At 42.2% G+C, this 16,988-nt stretch overlaps 1 protein-coding gene across 2 annotated transcripts in view; it reads left to right on the top strand.

Annotated features, from left to right (window-relative positions):
• Positions 1-16,988, top strand: part of PDE5A (phosphodiesterase 5A) — a 518,628-nt gene that overhangs the window by 395,396 nt on the left and 106,244 nt on the right. For both annotated transcript variants that reach the window (XM_069743739.1, XM_069743740.1), the window contains exons 13-14: positions 3,861-3,986; positions 12,297-12,391. In XM_069743739.1, the coding sequence (XP_069599840.1) occupies positions 3,861-3,986; positions 12,297-12,391 (221 nt within the window). The remainder of the gene's footprint in view (positions 1-3,860; positions 3,987-12,296; positions 12,392-16,988) is intronic.

Here is a 16,988-nt window from a genome sequence, read left to right on the forward strand (position 1 = left end):
CACATGAGTTCAAGTAATTTCAGGATGGTTTTTTGTAGGGTTTTTCGCTGACCGCGCAGTTCACTTTTGTATCCTCTGCTATCTAGCTTTAGCGGGCCTCATTTTGCTGAATCTGTTTTCATAACTACGTATGTGCTTTCCTCTCATTTCACCGTCATTACATGTGGGGGGCTGCTATTTCTGTGGGGTGTTCTCTGGAGGCAAGAGAGGTCTGTGTTTCTTCTAATAGGGGAAGTTAGTCCTTCGGCTGGAGCGAGACGTCTAGGATCATCGTAGGCACGTTCCCCGGCTACAGCTAGTTGTGTGTTTAGGTTCAGGATCGCGGTCAGCTCAGTTTCCATCACCCTAGAGCTTGTTTTGTTTTTTGTGCTTGTCCTTTTGTGATCCCCTGCCATTGGGATCATGACAGATTAGGGTTACGGGTGTGTTGGGGTTAGGGTTGTGGTTAGGGGTGTGTTGGGGTTAGGGTTGTGATTAGGGTTATGGCTATAGTTGGGATAAAGGTTAGAGGTGTGTTGGGGTTAGTGTTGGAATTATAATTGAGGGGTTTCCACTGTTTAGGCACATCAGGGGTCTTCAAACGCAACATGGCGCCACCATTGATTCCAGCCAATCTTGCGTTCAAAAAGTCAAATGGTGCTCCCTCCCTTCCGAGCCCCGACGTGCGCCCAAACAGTGGTTTACCCCCACATATTGGGTACCAGCGTACTCAGGACAAACTGGGCAACAAGTACTGTGGTCCAATTTCTCCTGTTACGCTTGCGAAAATAAAACATTGCTTGCTAAAACATAAGTTTAGAGGAAAGAATTTTTTTTTTTATTTTCACGGCTCTGCGTTATAAACTTCTGTGAAGCACTTGGAGGTTCAAAGTGCTCACCACATATCTAGCTAAGTTCCTTGGGGGGCCTAGTTTCCAAAATGGGGTCACTTGTGGGGGGTTTCTACTGTTTAGGCACATCAGGGGCTCTGCAAATGCAATGTGATGCCCGCAGACCATTCCATCAAAGTCTGCATTTCAAAACGTCACTACTTCCCTTCCGAGCCCTGACGTGCGCCCAAACAGTGGTTTACCCCCACATATGGGATATCAGAATACTCATGACAAACTGGGCAACAAATATTGGGGTCCAATTTCTCCTGTTACCCTTGTGAAAATAAAAAATTGCTTGCTAAAACATCTTTTTTGAGGTAAGAAAAATGATTTTTTATTTTCACGGCTCTGCGTTGTAAACTTCTGTGAAGCACTTGGGGGTTCAAAGTGCTCACCACATATCTAGATAAGTTCCATGGGGGTCTAGTTTCCAAAATGGGGTCACTTGTGGGGGGTTTCTACTGTTTAGGCACATCAAGGGCTCTGCAAACGCAACGTGACGCCCGCAGACCATTCCATCAAAGTCTGCATTTCAAAAGTCACTACTTCCCTTCTGAGCCCCAACGTGTGCCCAAACAGTGGTTCCCCCCACATATGGGGCATCAGCATACTCAGGACAAACTGAACAACAACTTTTGTGGTCCAATTTCTCCTGTTACTCTTGTGAAAATAAAAAATTGCAGGCTAAAAAATAATTTTTGAGGAAAGAAAAATGATTTTTTTATTTTCACGGCTCTGCGTTCTAAACTTATATGAAGCACTTGGGGGTTTAAAGCGGTCACCGCACATCTAGATTAGTTCCATGGGAGGTCTAGTTTCCAAAATGGGGTCACATGTGGGGGAGCTCCAATGTGTAGGCACACAGGGGCTCTCCAAACGCGACATGGTGTCCGCTAACGATTGGAGCTAATTTTTCATTCAAAAGTCAAATGGCGCTCCTTCCCTTCCGAGCCTTGCCGTGTGCACAAACAGTGGTTTACCCCCACATATGAGGTATCAGTGTACTCAGGAGAAATTGTCCAACACATTTTAGGATCCATTTTATCCTGTTGCCCATGTGAAAATGAAAAAATGAGGCTAAAATAAAAAAATTTGTGAAAAAAAAAGTACTTTTTCATTTTTACGGCTCAATTTGTGAAGCACCTGGGGGTTCAAAGTGCTCACTATGCATCTAGATTAGCTCCTTGGGGGGTCTAGTTTCCAAAATGGGGTCACTTGTGGGGAAGCTCCAATGTTTAGGCACACAGGGGCTCTCCAAACATGACATGGTGTCCGCTAAAAATTGGAGCCAATTTTTAATTGAAAAGTCAAATGGCGCTCCTTCCCTTCAAAGCCCTGTCGTGCGCCCAGACAGTGGTTTCCCCCCACATATGAGGTATCGGCGTACTCAGGACAAATTGTACAATAACGTTTGGGGTCCAGTTTCTCTTTCTACCCTAGGGAAAATAAAAAAAAATTGTTGCTAAAACATCATTTTTGTGACTAAAAAGTTAAATGTTCATTTTTTCCTTCCATGATGCTTCTGCTACTGTGAAGTAACTGAAGGGTTAATAAACTTCTTAAAGGAAACCTGTCACCCCGAAAATCGCGGGTGAGGTAAGCCCACCGGCATCAGGGGCTTATCTACAGCATTCTGTAATGCTGTAGATAAGTTCCCGATGTTACCTGAAAGATGAGAAAAAGACGTTATATTATACTCACCCCGGGGCGTCCCGCTGCTGGTCAGGTCTGATGGGCGTCTCCGGTCCGCTCCGGCGCCTCCTATCTTCATTACAAGACGTCCTCTTCTGATCTTCAGCCACGGCTCCGGCGCAGGCGTACTTTGCTCTGCCCTGTTGAGGGCGATTTTCGGGGTGACAGGTTCCCTTTAAATGTGGTTTTGAGTACCTTGAGGGGTGCAGTTTTTAGAATGGTGTCACTTTTGGGCATTTTGGGCATTTTCAGCCATACAGACCCCTCAAACTGACTTCAAATGTGAAGTGGTCCGTAAAAAAAATGGTTTTGTAAAATTCGTTGTAAAAATGAGAAATTGCTGGTCAAATTTTAACCCTTATAACTTCCTAGCAAAAAAAAATGTTGTTTCCAAAATTGTGCTGATGTAAAGTAGACATGTGGGAAATGTTGTTTATTAACTATTTTGTGTCACATAACTCTCTGGTTTAACAGAATAAAAATTAAAAATTTGAAAATTATTGACCTTAATTTGCCAATAACATTAAGCCCAATATGTCACAAAAAAACAGTCTCAGAACCGTTAGGATCCGTTGAAGGGTTCCCGAGTTATTACCTCATAAAGGGACACTGGTCAGAATTGCAAAAAACGGCAAGGTCATTAAGGTCAAAATAGGCTGGGTCATGAAGGGGTTAATAACCATTACTTGATATCATTGGGGGCTATTTGTTGGGAGTTTTTAAATTTGTGTATATCAAAGTTATTACTTTTATGTTGAGTAAATGGGTTTGTTTTGCACCTAAGACGTCTGTTTTGTTTTATTACATCCCTATGAAGGTCTATGATCACTTTTAGATCACTGAAATTGAGAAAATTAGATATTCTAGGCATTTTTGTAGCCTGTGCTTGACAGGCACATTGTTCCATTACGAGTTAGTGCGAATATTGTTCCTGACGGAGGGTTAACTGTGCAACTCCCTGCGAGGAGTATCTTTACTGTCAAATTAAATTGCTAATCCTTGCTCTGCTTTTCTTGCGTTACTGCATCCTGCAACCTGCTTACACTTATTTTCGTGCAGACCTCCAAATTCAGCAGAACATCTAAGTCTTGTTTCAGACAAGTGTTTTTCACAGTCCGAGTTCAGGTTGCAATGACCAGACTGAATTTTGATAGGTTCTATTACCTGTACCTGTAATAACAACATATAGAAATTTCCAACCTTATTACCTTTCAACAACCGTGAGATCTGCAAACAAGCGCCATACTTCCTGTTTGTCTATAGTGTTGTCAATAATTGCTTTCACTTTAATTACAGACTCTGTGCAGATGGATTCTAAGCGTAAAGAAAAACTATCGGAAGAATGTAGCCTATCACAACTGGAGACATGCCTTCAACACAGCACAATGCATGTTTGCTGCCCTGAGGACTGGCAAAATTCAGGTATTTGACTAAATCCAGATTAAGACAACTGATACCGTATTTAGGCTGGGATCACACTTGCGACAAACTCACACGAGTCTTGCATTTCAATACCCGGCACTGCCACCGACACTCGGGACTGGAGCGCTCAGCTGCATAGAAATACATGCAGCCGCACACTAATTTCCCAAGTGCCGGCGGCAGTGCCGCGTATTGAAATGCAAGACTCATGTGAGTTTGTCGCAAGTGTGATCCTGACCTTAGAGTGAATAAATGAACAAACGAGCTGTAGAAATGTAACTCCAGATCTATAGCCACAAGACTCGCTAATCAAGGACAGTGATGTGGCCTCCTATTTACTTCTATGCAACAGTCAGTGTAAGGATTTGCTCACACTGGAGTATCACCCACCAGGCGGACGCGCTTCCACACAACTCCACCAGAGCTGCCCTATGGGAACTCGGCTCTTTCTCCTCTCCTCTACCTCTTTGGCATAAGTGAGGTTTTGATAAAGACCCGCTGGGGTCGAAACGTTACCCGAATTGAATAGTCCGCCACCCATTTACCTCCTAAAAAAGCACCTGGTGATGTTTATTGTATATGTTAATAAAGAAACTACACAGTTTGCTGAACTTTCAACCATTTGAGTGCGGCTGATTTTTCCTATACTTGGACTATTTTGTTCATGCCTGCACCAACCCAGTGACAGTGTGCACATCTTTTTCCTGGATTCACACTGGAGTATGTCACATCTGAATGCTATCCGATGTTTTATTAGATAGCATTCGGCCCAAGGTTATATTGTGGGGCAATGGAGATCTGCGATTAATTTCTCATGCCAATGGAAAAACAATTTCAGTGAGCTGTGACTGCCTCCGATATTTGTATCACTCACACCCATACAAGTTTACGGGTGCGTGTTAAACATCGGACTGCACTCGGCTGCACCGCACCTGTTCTGCGATTCTCTCCTGCGGGTGTATCAGATCACACTCAGATGACACTCCGAGTGCCATTAGTATAATTGGCCCGATTCTCTCGCATGTGAGCGTACCCTAATTGGAAAAGCATTAGCGACCTCTTCAGTTTACAATTATTCAGACATGGGTATGTTCACACAGAGTTTTTTGTGGTGTAAACATCTAACGTGGTTTTCCCCAAAAAATCAGCTTTAGGAATCCTCTCATTTTTCCAAAATGTTTTCAGATCTGACTTGAATTTTGAAGAGGCTTTTAAATTGTTTCTTTTTTTTTCACAGCTTTTTGTTGCCTTTAGACCTGAAAGTGTCAAGTGTGGGGCAGATTTTATTATAAATTCACATCAAAGATGTGACGGGTAACTTTTTTTTTCAGTGGCAAGATTTTCCAAACCTTGTGAAAACTCACAAAGAATTTGAAGCGGATTTTGACGTCGATTTTTTAAGCAGATCTGCTTGAAAATATATGTCTAAAAACTGTGTGATCGTAATTTTTTATAACAGTTCAACAGGACACCAAAATGAATATGATATAATTTATTGTATGTTATTGTATGATGGACAAGGGACTTTGTTCTAGCATTTGATGGATTTAAAGAGTTTGGATTTCCTTACTGATCTAACCTTTATCCCCAACCCTGTGATAGGTATTAAATCATGCAATTAGGAGAAAACCACTTTCAATAGAACTTTTTGGGGCATGATTTGGCAAAAGAAAATCTTTTTTTTTTTTCATGATTAAACGGAATCTGTCATCAGAAAAATGACACGTTTCAAAAGCAAGTTTTTATATTGAACATATTTTTAAGAATGTTTGTTCATTTGTTTAATGAATTTTACATTTCATTATGTATATTTAACATCCTGAAGTCTTGCAGTTTCTACTTCGGTCATCGAGTCAGACACTTCTTGTTTTGTAGAAATCACTTTCCATTAGTTATTTGATCATCATTAGTGATGAGCGAATATACTCGTTACTCGAGATTTCCCGAGCACGCTTGGGTGACCTCCGAGTATTTTTAAGTGCTCGGAGATTTAGTTTTCCTCACCTCAGCTGAATGATTTACATCTCTTAGCCAGCTTGATTACATGTGGGGATTCCCTAGCAACCAGGCAACCCCCACATGTACTTATGCAGGCTAAAAGCTGTAAATCATTCAGCTGAGGTGATGCTCACAAGCAGAGCACAGCTGCCGGAATACTCACCGGGTGTTCATCAGAGATCGTGGTGAGTATCCATTACTCTTCAGCAGCGCGCATTGTCAGCTGCCTGATTCCTGCTGGGGCCGGAGGTCACGTGTGCCGATACTTAAGAGAAATTAATATTCAGAATATTATTATGGATACTCACCGCGATCTCTGATCACCCGGTGAGTATTCCGGCAGCTGTGCTCTGCTTGTGAGCAGCGAGCGCATGATATCCCTGCCATGCACTGTTTACAAACATTAAGCAGCTGCTGGCACCGGAGCAGGACTCTGCGACTGCGAGGGAGCGGAGGAAGGTAAGCGTAAAGGTTTTTATTTTTTTTTATCTTTTCTGATGGGGCCATGGATACCAGGACTGGGATGGGGCCAATCAATCATATCAGAAACTGGATGGGGCCAATCAATCATACCAGGAATGGGATGGGGCCAAGCAATCATACCAGGAACTGGATGGGGCCAATCAATCATACCAGGAACTGGATGGGGCCAATCAATCATACCAGGAACTGGATGGGGCCAATGAATAATACCAGGAACTGGATGGGGCCAATCAATCATACCAGGAACGGGATGGGGCCAGTCAATCATACCAGAAAAGGGATGGGGCCAATCAATCATACCAGGAACTGGATGGGGCCAATCAATCATACCAGGAACTGGGTGGGATCATTCAATCATACCAGGAACAGGATGGGGCCAATCAATCATATCACAATAAGAATGGGACCATGCATACTAGGACTGGGATGGGGCGAATCATACCAGAATATGGATGGGGCCATGCATACCAAAATAATGATCGAGCCATGCATACCAGGGTGGGGATGAGGGCCATGCATACCAGGATGAGGGGACCATATTTACCAGTATAGGTGATCTTAAGTACAGAATTGACCACATTTATTGCTTCAGTTTTTTTTTTCCTAATTTCCTCCTCTGAAGCCTAGGTGCGTCTTATGGTCAGGTGCATCTTATTGTCCGAAAAATATGGTAATAGGAATGAAAAAATAACTTTTAACCATGCCAAAGGAGTTGAACTGAAAAGTCTTGAGTGAGGAAAAGAAGAGCTCAATTCTGTCTTTACTAGCAGAGGGACACAGTAAGCGTCATGCTGCCTCCATCCTTAACATTTCTAAGACGGCAGTCCATTACAATTGGGTCAAGCAGCAGACATTGGGGACAACAAAGCTGCAGACCGGCAGAGGGCAAAAACGACTCTCTGCTGACCGGGATGACCGTCATCTTATTCGAATGTCATTCAACAAACACAGGATGACATCAAGTGACCTACAAAAGGAATGGCAAATTGCAGCTGAGGTGAAGTGCATGGCAACAACAGTTCATAACAGGCTCCTAGAGGAAGGACTCAAGTCAAGTAAAGTTAGAAAAAAACTTTTTATCAATGAGAAGCAACAGAGAGCCAGGCTGAATTCTGCCAAAGACCATAAGGATTGGACCATGGAGGACTGGAGTAAAGTAATCTTCTATGATGAGTCTAATTTTTAGCTTTGCCCAACACCTGGTCATCTAATGGTTAGACGGAGACCTGGAGACGCGTACAAGCCACAGTGTCTTGCACCCACTCTGAAATGTAATGAAGGATTGGTGATGATCTGGGGATGCTTCAGCAAGGCTGGAATTGGGCAGGTCAATCTTTGCAAAGGACGTATGAATCAAGCCACATACAAAGTTATCCTGGAACAACAGTTGATTCCTTCTGCTCAGGCTATGTTCTCCAACTCTGCGGACTGTTTTTTCCAGAAGGACATTGCGCCATGCCACACAGCTAGTTCAATCAAGGTGTGGATGAAGGACCATCACATCAAATCCCTGTCATGGCCAGCCCAATCTCCAGACCTGAATCCCATTGAAAACCTCTGGAATGTAATCAAGAGGAAGATGGATAGTCACAAGCCATCAAACAAAGAAGAACTGCTTACATTTTTGTGCCAGGCGTGGCATAATATCACCCAAAAGCAGTGTGAAAGACTGGTGGAAAGCATGCCAAGACGCATGAAAGCTGTGAATAAAAATCATGGTTATTCCACAAAATATTGATTTCTGAACTCTTCCTGAGTTAAACCATTAGTATTGTTGTTTCTAAATGATTGTGAACTTGTTTTTTGCATTATTTCAGGTCTGCAAGCAATGCATTTTGACCATTTCTCATTTTCAGAAAATAAATACAAAATGTATTGCTTGAAACTTTGGAGACCTACTGTTAGTAGTTTATAGAATAAAAGTACAATTTAAATTTTACTCAAAAATATACCTACAAAGAGAAAAATCAGACAAACTGAAAATTTTGCAGTGGTCTCTTAATTTTTGCCAGATATGTAGATACTACAGGATCACTGTACTTGCAATAGATGGTCACTAGTGATGGGCGAGTGTGCTCGTTACTCGAGATTTCCCAAGCATGCTCTGGTGTTCTCCGAGTATTTGGGCGTGCTCGGAGATTTAGTTTGTGTCACCGCAACTGCATGATTGTTATGACCTGGTGGTGAGGACAATAATGGACCTGGTGGTTAAGAGCACACGGAATGACCTGATAGTTACTAATAATACAGGACAAGCTCTGAGACGTGGGAACTCTGCTGACCGCAATCCCTAATCCTTTCACACACACTAGAAATAGCCGTGGAGCGCTCCTGACGTTCCCTAGGCACCTCGTCACAGCCTAAGGAACTAGCTAGCCCTAAAGATAGAAAAATAAAGCCTACCTTGCCTCAGAGAAATTCCTCAAAGGAACAGGCAGCCCCCCACATATGACTGTGAGTTAAGATGAAAATTACAAACACAGAGATGAAATAGATTTAGCAAAGTGAGGCCCGACTTACTGAACAGACAGAGGATAGGAAAGGTAACTTTGCGGTCAGCACAAAAAACTACAAAAAGACCACGCAGAGGGCGCAAAAAGACCCTCCGCACCGACTCACGGTGCGGAGGCGCTCCCTCTGCGTCCCAGAGCTTCCAGCAAGCAAGACAAAAATCAAAATAGCAAGCTGGACAGAAAAAATAGCAAACAGAGAAAAACAAGCAGGAACTTAGCTTCTGCTGGGAAGACAGGTCACAAGAACGATCCAGGAGCGAACTAGGCCAATACTGGAATATTGACAGGTGGCATGGAGCAATGATCTAGGTGGAGTTAAATAGAGCAGCCAGCTAACGAATTAACCTCGTCACCTGTGGAAGGAACCTCAGAAGCCGCAGCCCCACTCACAACCACCAGAGGAAGCCCATGGACAGAACCAGCCGAAGTACCATTCATGACCACAGGAGGGAGCTTAACAACAGAATTCACAACACATGATTTGCGGCTGCTAGACAGCCTGAATACATGTGAGGATTCCCAAACAAACAGGCAATCCCTACATGTATTCAGGTTGTCCAGCAGCCACAAATCATGCAACTGCGGCGATACAAACTAAATCTCCGAGCATGGCAAAATACTCGGAGAACACCCGAGCATGCTCGGGAAATCTTGAGTAACGGGCATACTCACCCATCACTAGTCACAGCTCACCTGCTCCCCGTCCTGCACAATGACCTCTGCAAAGTTCACAGAGCATGCCCAAAACATTCACCAATAGACGTTAATAAACATATTATCAATATACCGTCTCATTGTTATATAAAATCTTCCAGGGGGGAAGGGCTCCACTGCAGGGTTCACCAGCATTCTTCTCGAAATGGGAGAGCGAACTGGGAGGAACACTGCTGCCTGAGGATAGAGAAAAAATTCTTCTCTTCACGTTTAGATCGTCACTATGTGCGGTTTCGCAGGAGAGGAGCTACAAGATCCTAACAAGATGGTACAGATGTCCCTCTATGGTGCATGCGGTATTCCCCACGACTCCTGACATTTGCTGGAGATGCCTAAAGGAGACGGGTTCCTATATTCACACTTGGTGGGACTGTCCCCCCATAAAAGCCCTATGGTTGGCCGTCTTTGAACTCCATAACAAGATGTCTATCACGCAGATCCAATCCTCTCCAAGCTTAGCATTACTATCCCTATGTGATTTGTCGATCTCTCGGTATAAGAAGGGCATCCTCAGACACTTTCTCACTGCGGTTAGGAACCTGATCCCACGCTTCTGGAAACAAGAAAAATTCCCCTCGCGTGCGGAGTTTGTGGCGGAGCTGAATGATATCTACAGAATGGAGCAATTAATAAATCAATCCCCAGGTAGTGTAGATAAAACCTATACTACATGGGCTCCATGGATAGCTTTCAGGGAAACCCCTGACCTGGATCTCTGGATCTCTGGAGCTTGACGCAATGCACAACTTACTCTCGTTTATTACTAGATCATTCTTCGGCTCGCGCCCTGGCTGCTGGGATGGGACGGTAGCCACACTTCCCTTCAATTTACCCCATTACCCCACCCAATCCTCTCCTCTTCTTTCTACCCCCCTTCCTCTTCTTTATCTTAACCTCTTAGTTTGTCTCTCTACCCTCTACTAGTTTGAATAACCACTGTGACTACTGAATAATCATAATAAGATTTAGTTTTGGTTGTTAACCAATTCAGTAGTTCTTTTTGTTAACACTATATAATACCAATCAGTAGTATTATTCATTATAATGTTAAAATGCAAGATGCTTGGTGTTGTAACTTATCTCCTGATTAACAAGTATTTCTACCTGGTATCCTGCTGATATACTTGATTGTACTGTTCACCTTTATTCTTTTTTGCTTCATTCAATAAACATGATTTATACAAAACATATTATCAATAAATAAAAATAAATATATAACTATGCTCAATAAAGCTGATTTAAAGCATATCTCTAAATGCAAACAAATGTAAACCACTCAGGCAACATGTCCCCTCCATAGTCATGTACCAAGTATAGTATAAAAAAATGTGTGAACAAAAAATAAACCACAGAAGAAGGTACACAGTTGAGTGCCTGCTAGGACCCTGGGGTACTCGGGCCAGGTCCGGTGGTCATTAAAGGGGTAGTCACGGTGGCAGCCACCCAGTCAGTGGTCCAGGATGTCCAAGTTGAAGGGAAAGTCTTTAAAGGTGTTGTTTTGAATAAAGAATGTTCGTGAAGCCATCTGTGGTATTCAGTCAGAGATGACCAACGCTGCTTAAAGGGGTCCACTGGGAATGATGGTACTGCATCAGGGATGGTATGGCTTCCCACAGGTGTAGCTTAGTCCCCAGGGTTCCCGGTGTAGTGGATAAAGATGACAGGCAGTGTAGTGCCAGAAAGAATTGGAGAACACAAGGATGCAGTCTCTTTACCTTTTACTGGTGGTATGCAGCCACAGTCCAGCGTGCGGATCACAGGTGGTGGTGGGGTCTGGGCAGCCTGGAAATGAATAAGAGTCCCTTTAACCAGGTGGGGTTTGAGCCTCCCTTACTGCGCTGTACTATGCGTCCTAGCTGCCTGAAGCTTCTCACAAGGTCCTCTCTCTCTTTGTCCTAGGACTGTACCCGTATGGCAGGCAATGCGAGCCTTTTCACAGGTGTCTCCACAGCGGCGACTCCGGGCTCTATATGTTTCTGTACCTTTGGGTGTGGTTGTGGACAGGCAACTTTAAATCTCCTGCCGGTTTCTGCTGTAGGGCATACAGTCCCACACAGCCTCGGACTCCTGGTGCCCGGTTCCTGCGCTTCAGCGTGGAAGGAGCTCAGTCACAGCTCCCCTCCAGCTGCTCACTTCTCCTGTGCTCCTTCTCCCTCACACTTTCCTACAGACTGAACTAACTCCTCCTTCAAGCCAGAGCTCCCCCTTCTGGCCTGGAGTCAGAACATGCTGCATGTATGTGTTACCTATTAAAGGGATCCTCCTCGCCTCCAGGCATTGCATCACCCTCCCCGAGAGGAAGGCAATACCACTGTGGTACCCGGACTCCTGGGGTGCCACAACAGTACTTTAGGTAGGGGTGTAGAATCCTCCTAAATCTATGATAAAGACAGTAAGGTATTTTATTACTGCATGGAAGAAGGAAAGGCCTCACTTTCTATCACTTGGATTTTCGAAAATAAATAGATGTCAGAAAAAAATATTTATTATTACCTGGTTTAGGGTACTTTAATTAAACCATCCTAAAACTAAAGGCATAAAAGAAAGTATTACTCCAAAAGCTGCTGTTAATGCCATTCTATACATGTATTTCTTCCTATAGAATAAGCTCAATGATCTAGAGATTTTATCCTTGATGATTGCCACATTAAGCCATGACTTGGATCACAGAGGAGTTAACAACTCATTTATACAAAGGTGAGAGCAAATCTGACCATTTTTATTATGATAATGATTGATTATTACTAATCCTTTACGTGTAAATCCTTTTAATAATTGTGTGTGTGTTTTTTTTAACTCTTTCATACAATTGGATTAATAATGGATTGGTGTCATAATTGACGCCTCTCCATTATTCTGGCTTAATGTCACCTTACAATAGCAAGGTGGCATTAACCCTTCATTACCCCATATCCCACCGCTACACGGGAATGGGAAGAGAGTGGCCAAGTGCCAGAATAGGCGCATCTTCCAGATGTGCCTTTTCTGGGGTGGCTGGGGGCAGATGTTTTTAGCCAGGGGGGCCAATAACCATGGACCCTCTCCAGGCTATTAATATCTGCCCTCAGTCACTGGCTTTACTACTCTGGCGGAGAAAATTGCGCAGGAGCCCACGCCAATTTTTCCACCATTTAACCCTTTAATTTAATAGCTAGAACGGCCAAATTTTGCACATACACACTACTAACATTAGTAGTGTGGAATATGCAAAAAAAGGGGGATATGAGATGGTTTACTGTATGTAAACCATGTCTCAAATCATGTCGGGTTTTTGAAGGAGATAGCTTAAAAGCTGGTAATTCAATTGCCGGCTTTTGCTATCTCGCGCTGGATGAAATATTAATATATATACATATATGTGTCTCACTAACATATATATATATATATATATATATATATATATATATATATATATATATATATACAGTATATATGTTTTTATTATTTTTTGAGCACATGGATCCCTTGTATATCCGTATGTCGGTTTTGCAAGCCTGCGAGAAAATCTCGCAGTACGGATGCCATACGGATTACATACGGAGGATGCTTTGCGAAAAATACGCTGACACACCCTGCCTACGGAGGAGATACGGACCACTATTTTGGGGACTTTTCAGCGTATTACAGCCGTAAATTACGGACCGTATTTTTATACGCTGAGTGTGAGGCCGGCCAAATACTGATGTCAAATACTGACCGTGTGAACGCGGCCTTAGTTTCGCCTTCTTTTTTTCTTCACAGAAGGTCCACAAAATTGCTGCTGGTGAATGAGCATACGATAAGACCTGTCCAATTATAAACAGCTTTCCTATGTGAAGTGTTTTTCAATTAGTGGAGACTGATGGACAGGTCTTGTTTCATGCTCCTTATGGTAAACAGCATAATGTCTCAAAAGTCGCAAGACATTACATTCACAATGGGGAAACTAAGAGTTTTTGACATATGCATTTAAGTGTTTAAGAAACAAGTGCGAAGAAGAGAAATTAGAAAGTCTCTATTAAATTGTGACACTCTATTTTACACTTCAACGCTGGTGTTCCCTTAGTTTTAAGCTTACGGATAAAAATGATGCATTGCTATTTATTGAACATGACCCTTGTTTCTTCTTTTAGAGGTTTTATAGGTAACGGGTGTGTTTTGTGGCTTAATTGTGCCTTGTTAACATACATATTTTAGGTTCCTAACGCTCCAAACTTATAAGCTGTACTCATTTGTCTATTGTCCTCCACTCTGGTTTTGTAATCAAGCATCAAATATAAAGATCACAATTGTTTTTACTTCCCAATTCTGGGCTTATTGTGGCTTTTTCCATGCTGGTCCACAAGCAGCCAGTGTGAAGACAATAAAGCTGTGAAGTCTGTGCGGAAGGCTGCACTATCAAGAGAAAGAAAGTGAACTTGTAATACTGCTATAATAGTAAGTGCCACAAAATCCTGTCCCTTGAACATTTGCTAAATGGAACTTGACAGCAGGATCTACATATATAAACTAATTTCATGGCTGCATTTGTCTTTGAAATCTGATGACAGGCATCTCCATTATATGAGACAAGTTCACAGTATGTAGCATTTCTCACCTGCATTGATCCTCAAACATCTTTTGTTGCATATTTTAAGGCCAAGAACTTTTCCAAAAGATATGCCATTTAGATGGTTCCAAGTCCTTAGAATATACAACAAAAATCCTGCCTGCAGGACTGTCAGAGGCCACATTTTCAAAAAGGCTACCTCGGACAAACTTGGCACAAGCCTCTCCTCTGACAGATTCCAGAGGAACCTTGACCATCACCTTTTAGTTCCTGTCCAGGGATCTGGTCTTACAACAGGGTCCCATGGATTGCTTCCACGGAAGGGCTGTTTTCCAGAGGAGTGAACCAGAGCCAATAAGGGTCAAATCCAAAAGGTCACATCAGGAACAGAATTGTAAAGCAAGAGGAGGTCAAAAAACATGTTGAGATCAAAGAACAGGAATAGTCAGAGCAAACAATCATGAGTACAACACAGCAGTATAAACTAGGGCAGCAACGCTATTGTCTTGCTGTGGGACTCTGGGTTTAAATAGCTGGTTGCCAAAGAGAGGGCTCTCAGGAAGGAGTGATAAAACCTAGACTAAAATGTACTCCATAACTCCCTCATAAAGTAACAACAAAAGTCCAAGGAAAAAAGTTGGACTGGCACTATCAAGTCTTTCATACAATAAAGGCACACCATTGCCGAGTGGCCGAAGTGGAAAAAGAGGAGACCCAAATCGACACAGTTGTTACACTGCCCCATCTTCTGATAGCAAGAACACTGAGGTGTGACAGATGTTTGAGGTGACCTTACACCCTCCTCCCTAAATTCTAAATCCTGTGGATGGCTTAGGGTGTGCACAGTGGACTTCTGCCTATGTACCAGAGACTTACAGTCACGTCTCAGTGGGCTTGCTATCAGGAAATGGTGCACGCCTCTTGGACTAATCCTAGTCTTCAGAATATGGGTGAAAGGAGTTTAAGAAAGAATCACTTTGGATTTGAACTTGTTCCATACAATAGTTTTGCCTGTAATCAACTTTGAAAGGCAAGTGCAGCCATGTAATTAGGTAATAGATGTCGATCCTGCTGCTGTCCATCTAAAACCATGTCCATGTAAGACCAAGTAAAACCATTGAAGGAATTCTGTCATGTTTAAAAAGGTGGTGCAATCTGTAGGCCTCATTTTTACAGCAAAATTAGCTGAGCTACTTGAAATATATTTTTGTGGAATATTGTGTATTCTGTAAGTAGTATTTTTTTTTTATTTAAACCACTGCCCGTTTGGGGCTTTGGTGTGTGGCCTCACACAATGGTTTACTACAAGTGTAAACACAGAAGACTGCCCACTAGACTCCGAAACCCAGAATGAGCAGAGATTAAATAATACCTTCTGCTCATTCTTGGCTTAGGATAAATGAATAAAAATGGTTGCTTATACTGAATCATTACACTTAAATATATTGTATATATTATTCTACTGTTCTACAATGTCTGATTAGAATACATTTCCAAAGTGAGGGGTATAAAGTAGTGAGGGGTACTTTATGTATGCAATAAATCTAATCCTCAGATTACATCTATGCATTAATCTTGAAACTTCCATTGTTCTTTTGCACTGCAAAGTTTATTCTTATTGTACTTTATAGGTCTGCATAATAGATTGAATACAACATGATAATTCTGAAACTCACGTAAATGATATTTCTGAATTCACCTATTGTCTTTGGTAGAGCATGACTTTTCTCTTTTAACTTGGACCAATAAATTTCACCTGAAATCTAAAGGGAATCTGTCAGCTATGTATCCTGAAGACAGCATGAAGTAGGGGTTAAAATAGAGATTTCAGAGATGCCGTTCTTATCAAGCTTGAGGCTTTGTTTGTTTAAAATGATTGTTTTGACACCAGTAGCTTATCACTGCTGTGACTGGCCATGTGAGCCCTGATCTGACACGCCCCCTCCTGTGATAAGCAGCTCACTGTTTATGAACATTATACATACAGAGCCTGGTGTGGGCAGTAGCAGCTTTTCATCTCTAAATCTAAAAAGCCTGATTGTGTCTAAATGGCTGCACCCCGTAATCTAAGTGATACATTGTCAGGTTCAGCTTCTCTTTGCCTACATCAGGCTGCTGTCACATGAGGTAGCAAAAACCTGCTGACCGATTCCCTTTAGGTAAGCGCTTGAAGTTTAAATGACCAAGTTCATGGCAACCAATACAAAATAATACAAAGCATATAATTGTGCCTTAGAGTCGGATAAAAGTTATAACCCATGTAGTTAACTTCTTGAGACATCTGTCAATGCTTGAGCAGGTCACATACTCTGTAGCTGTACATTATGTAACAGGCTTGCCTTTGTCATTATAATTGCATAAAAAGTAACATGCTGTATTATTAGTTGGCAGATAGAAAATTGAGCCTAGAGACATTTTGTATAAAAGTAAAGTATAATAAAATCCTGTGTGTGATTGGAAAGTTTCATTACTATTATAAATGTGTTATTAAGTAATTGGTTATACCAACACTCAATGTTTTTAGCCATTCTTCAGTGGTTAAGGAACAAAATATGCTTCATGCAGGTTTAAAAAGGATCTTTCACTAGTTTGAGCTTGTGAAACTGACTACGTTATTATAGAGTGCGTGTTAGTGATAACTAGAGATAACTAGAGAGGACAAGATGGAGTAATTGTAATATATACATATATAGAAACAAATGAGTCTTAATAATGTGAAGTCTGGAGACAGTGGAGAGTAATTTACAATAACCGCCAAGTCCTACG

This window comes from Ranitomeya imitator, chromosome 1 (genome assembly GCF_032444005.1).
Source record: "Ranitomeya imitator isolate aRanImi1 chromosome 1, aRanImi1.pri, whole genome shotgun sequence".
Taxonomy (NCBI): Eukaryota; Metazoa; Chordata; class Amphibia; order Anura; family Dendrobatidae; genus Ranitomeya; species Ranitomeya imitator.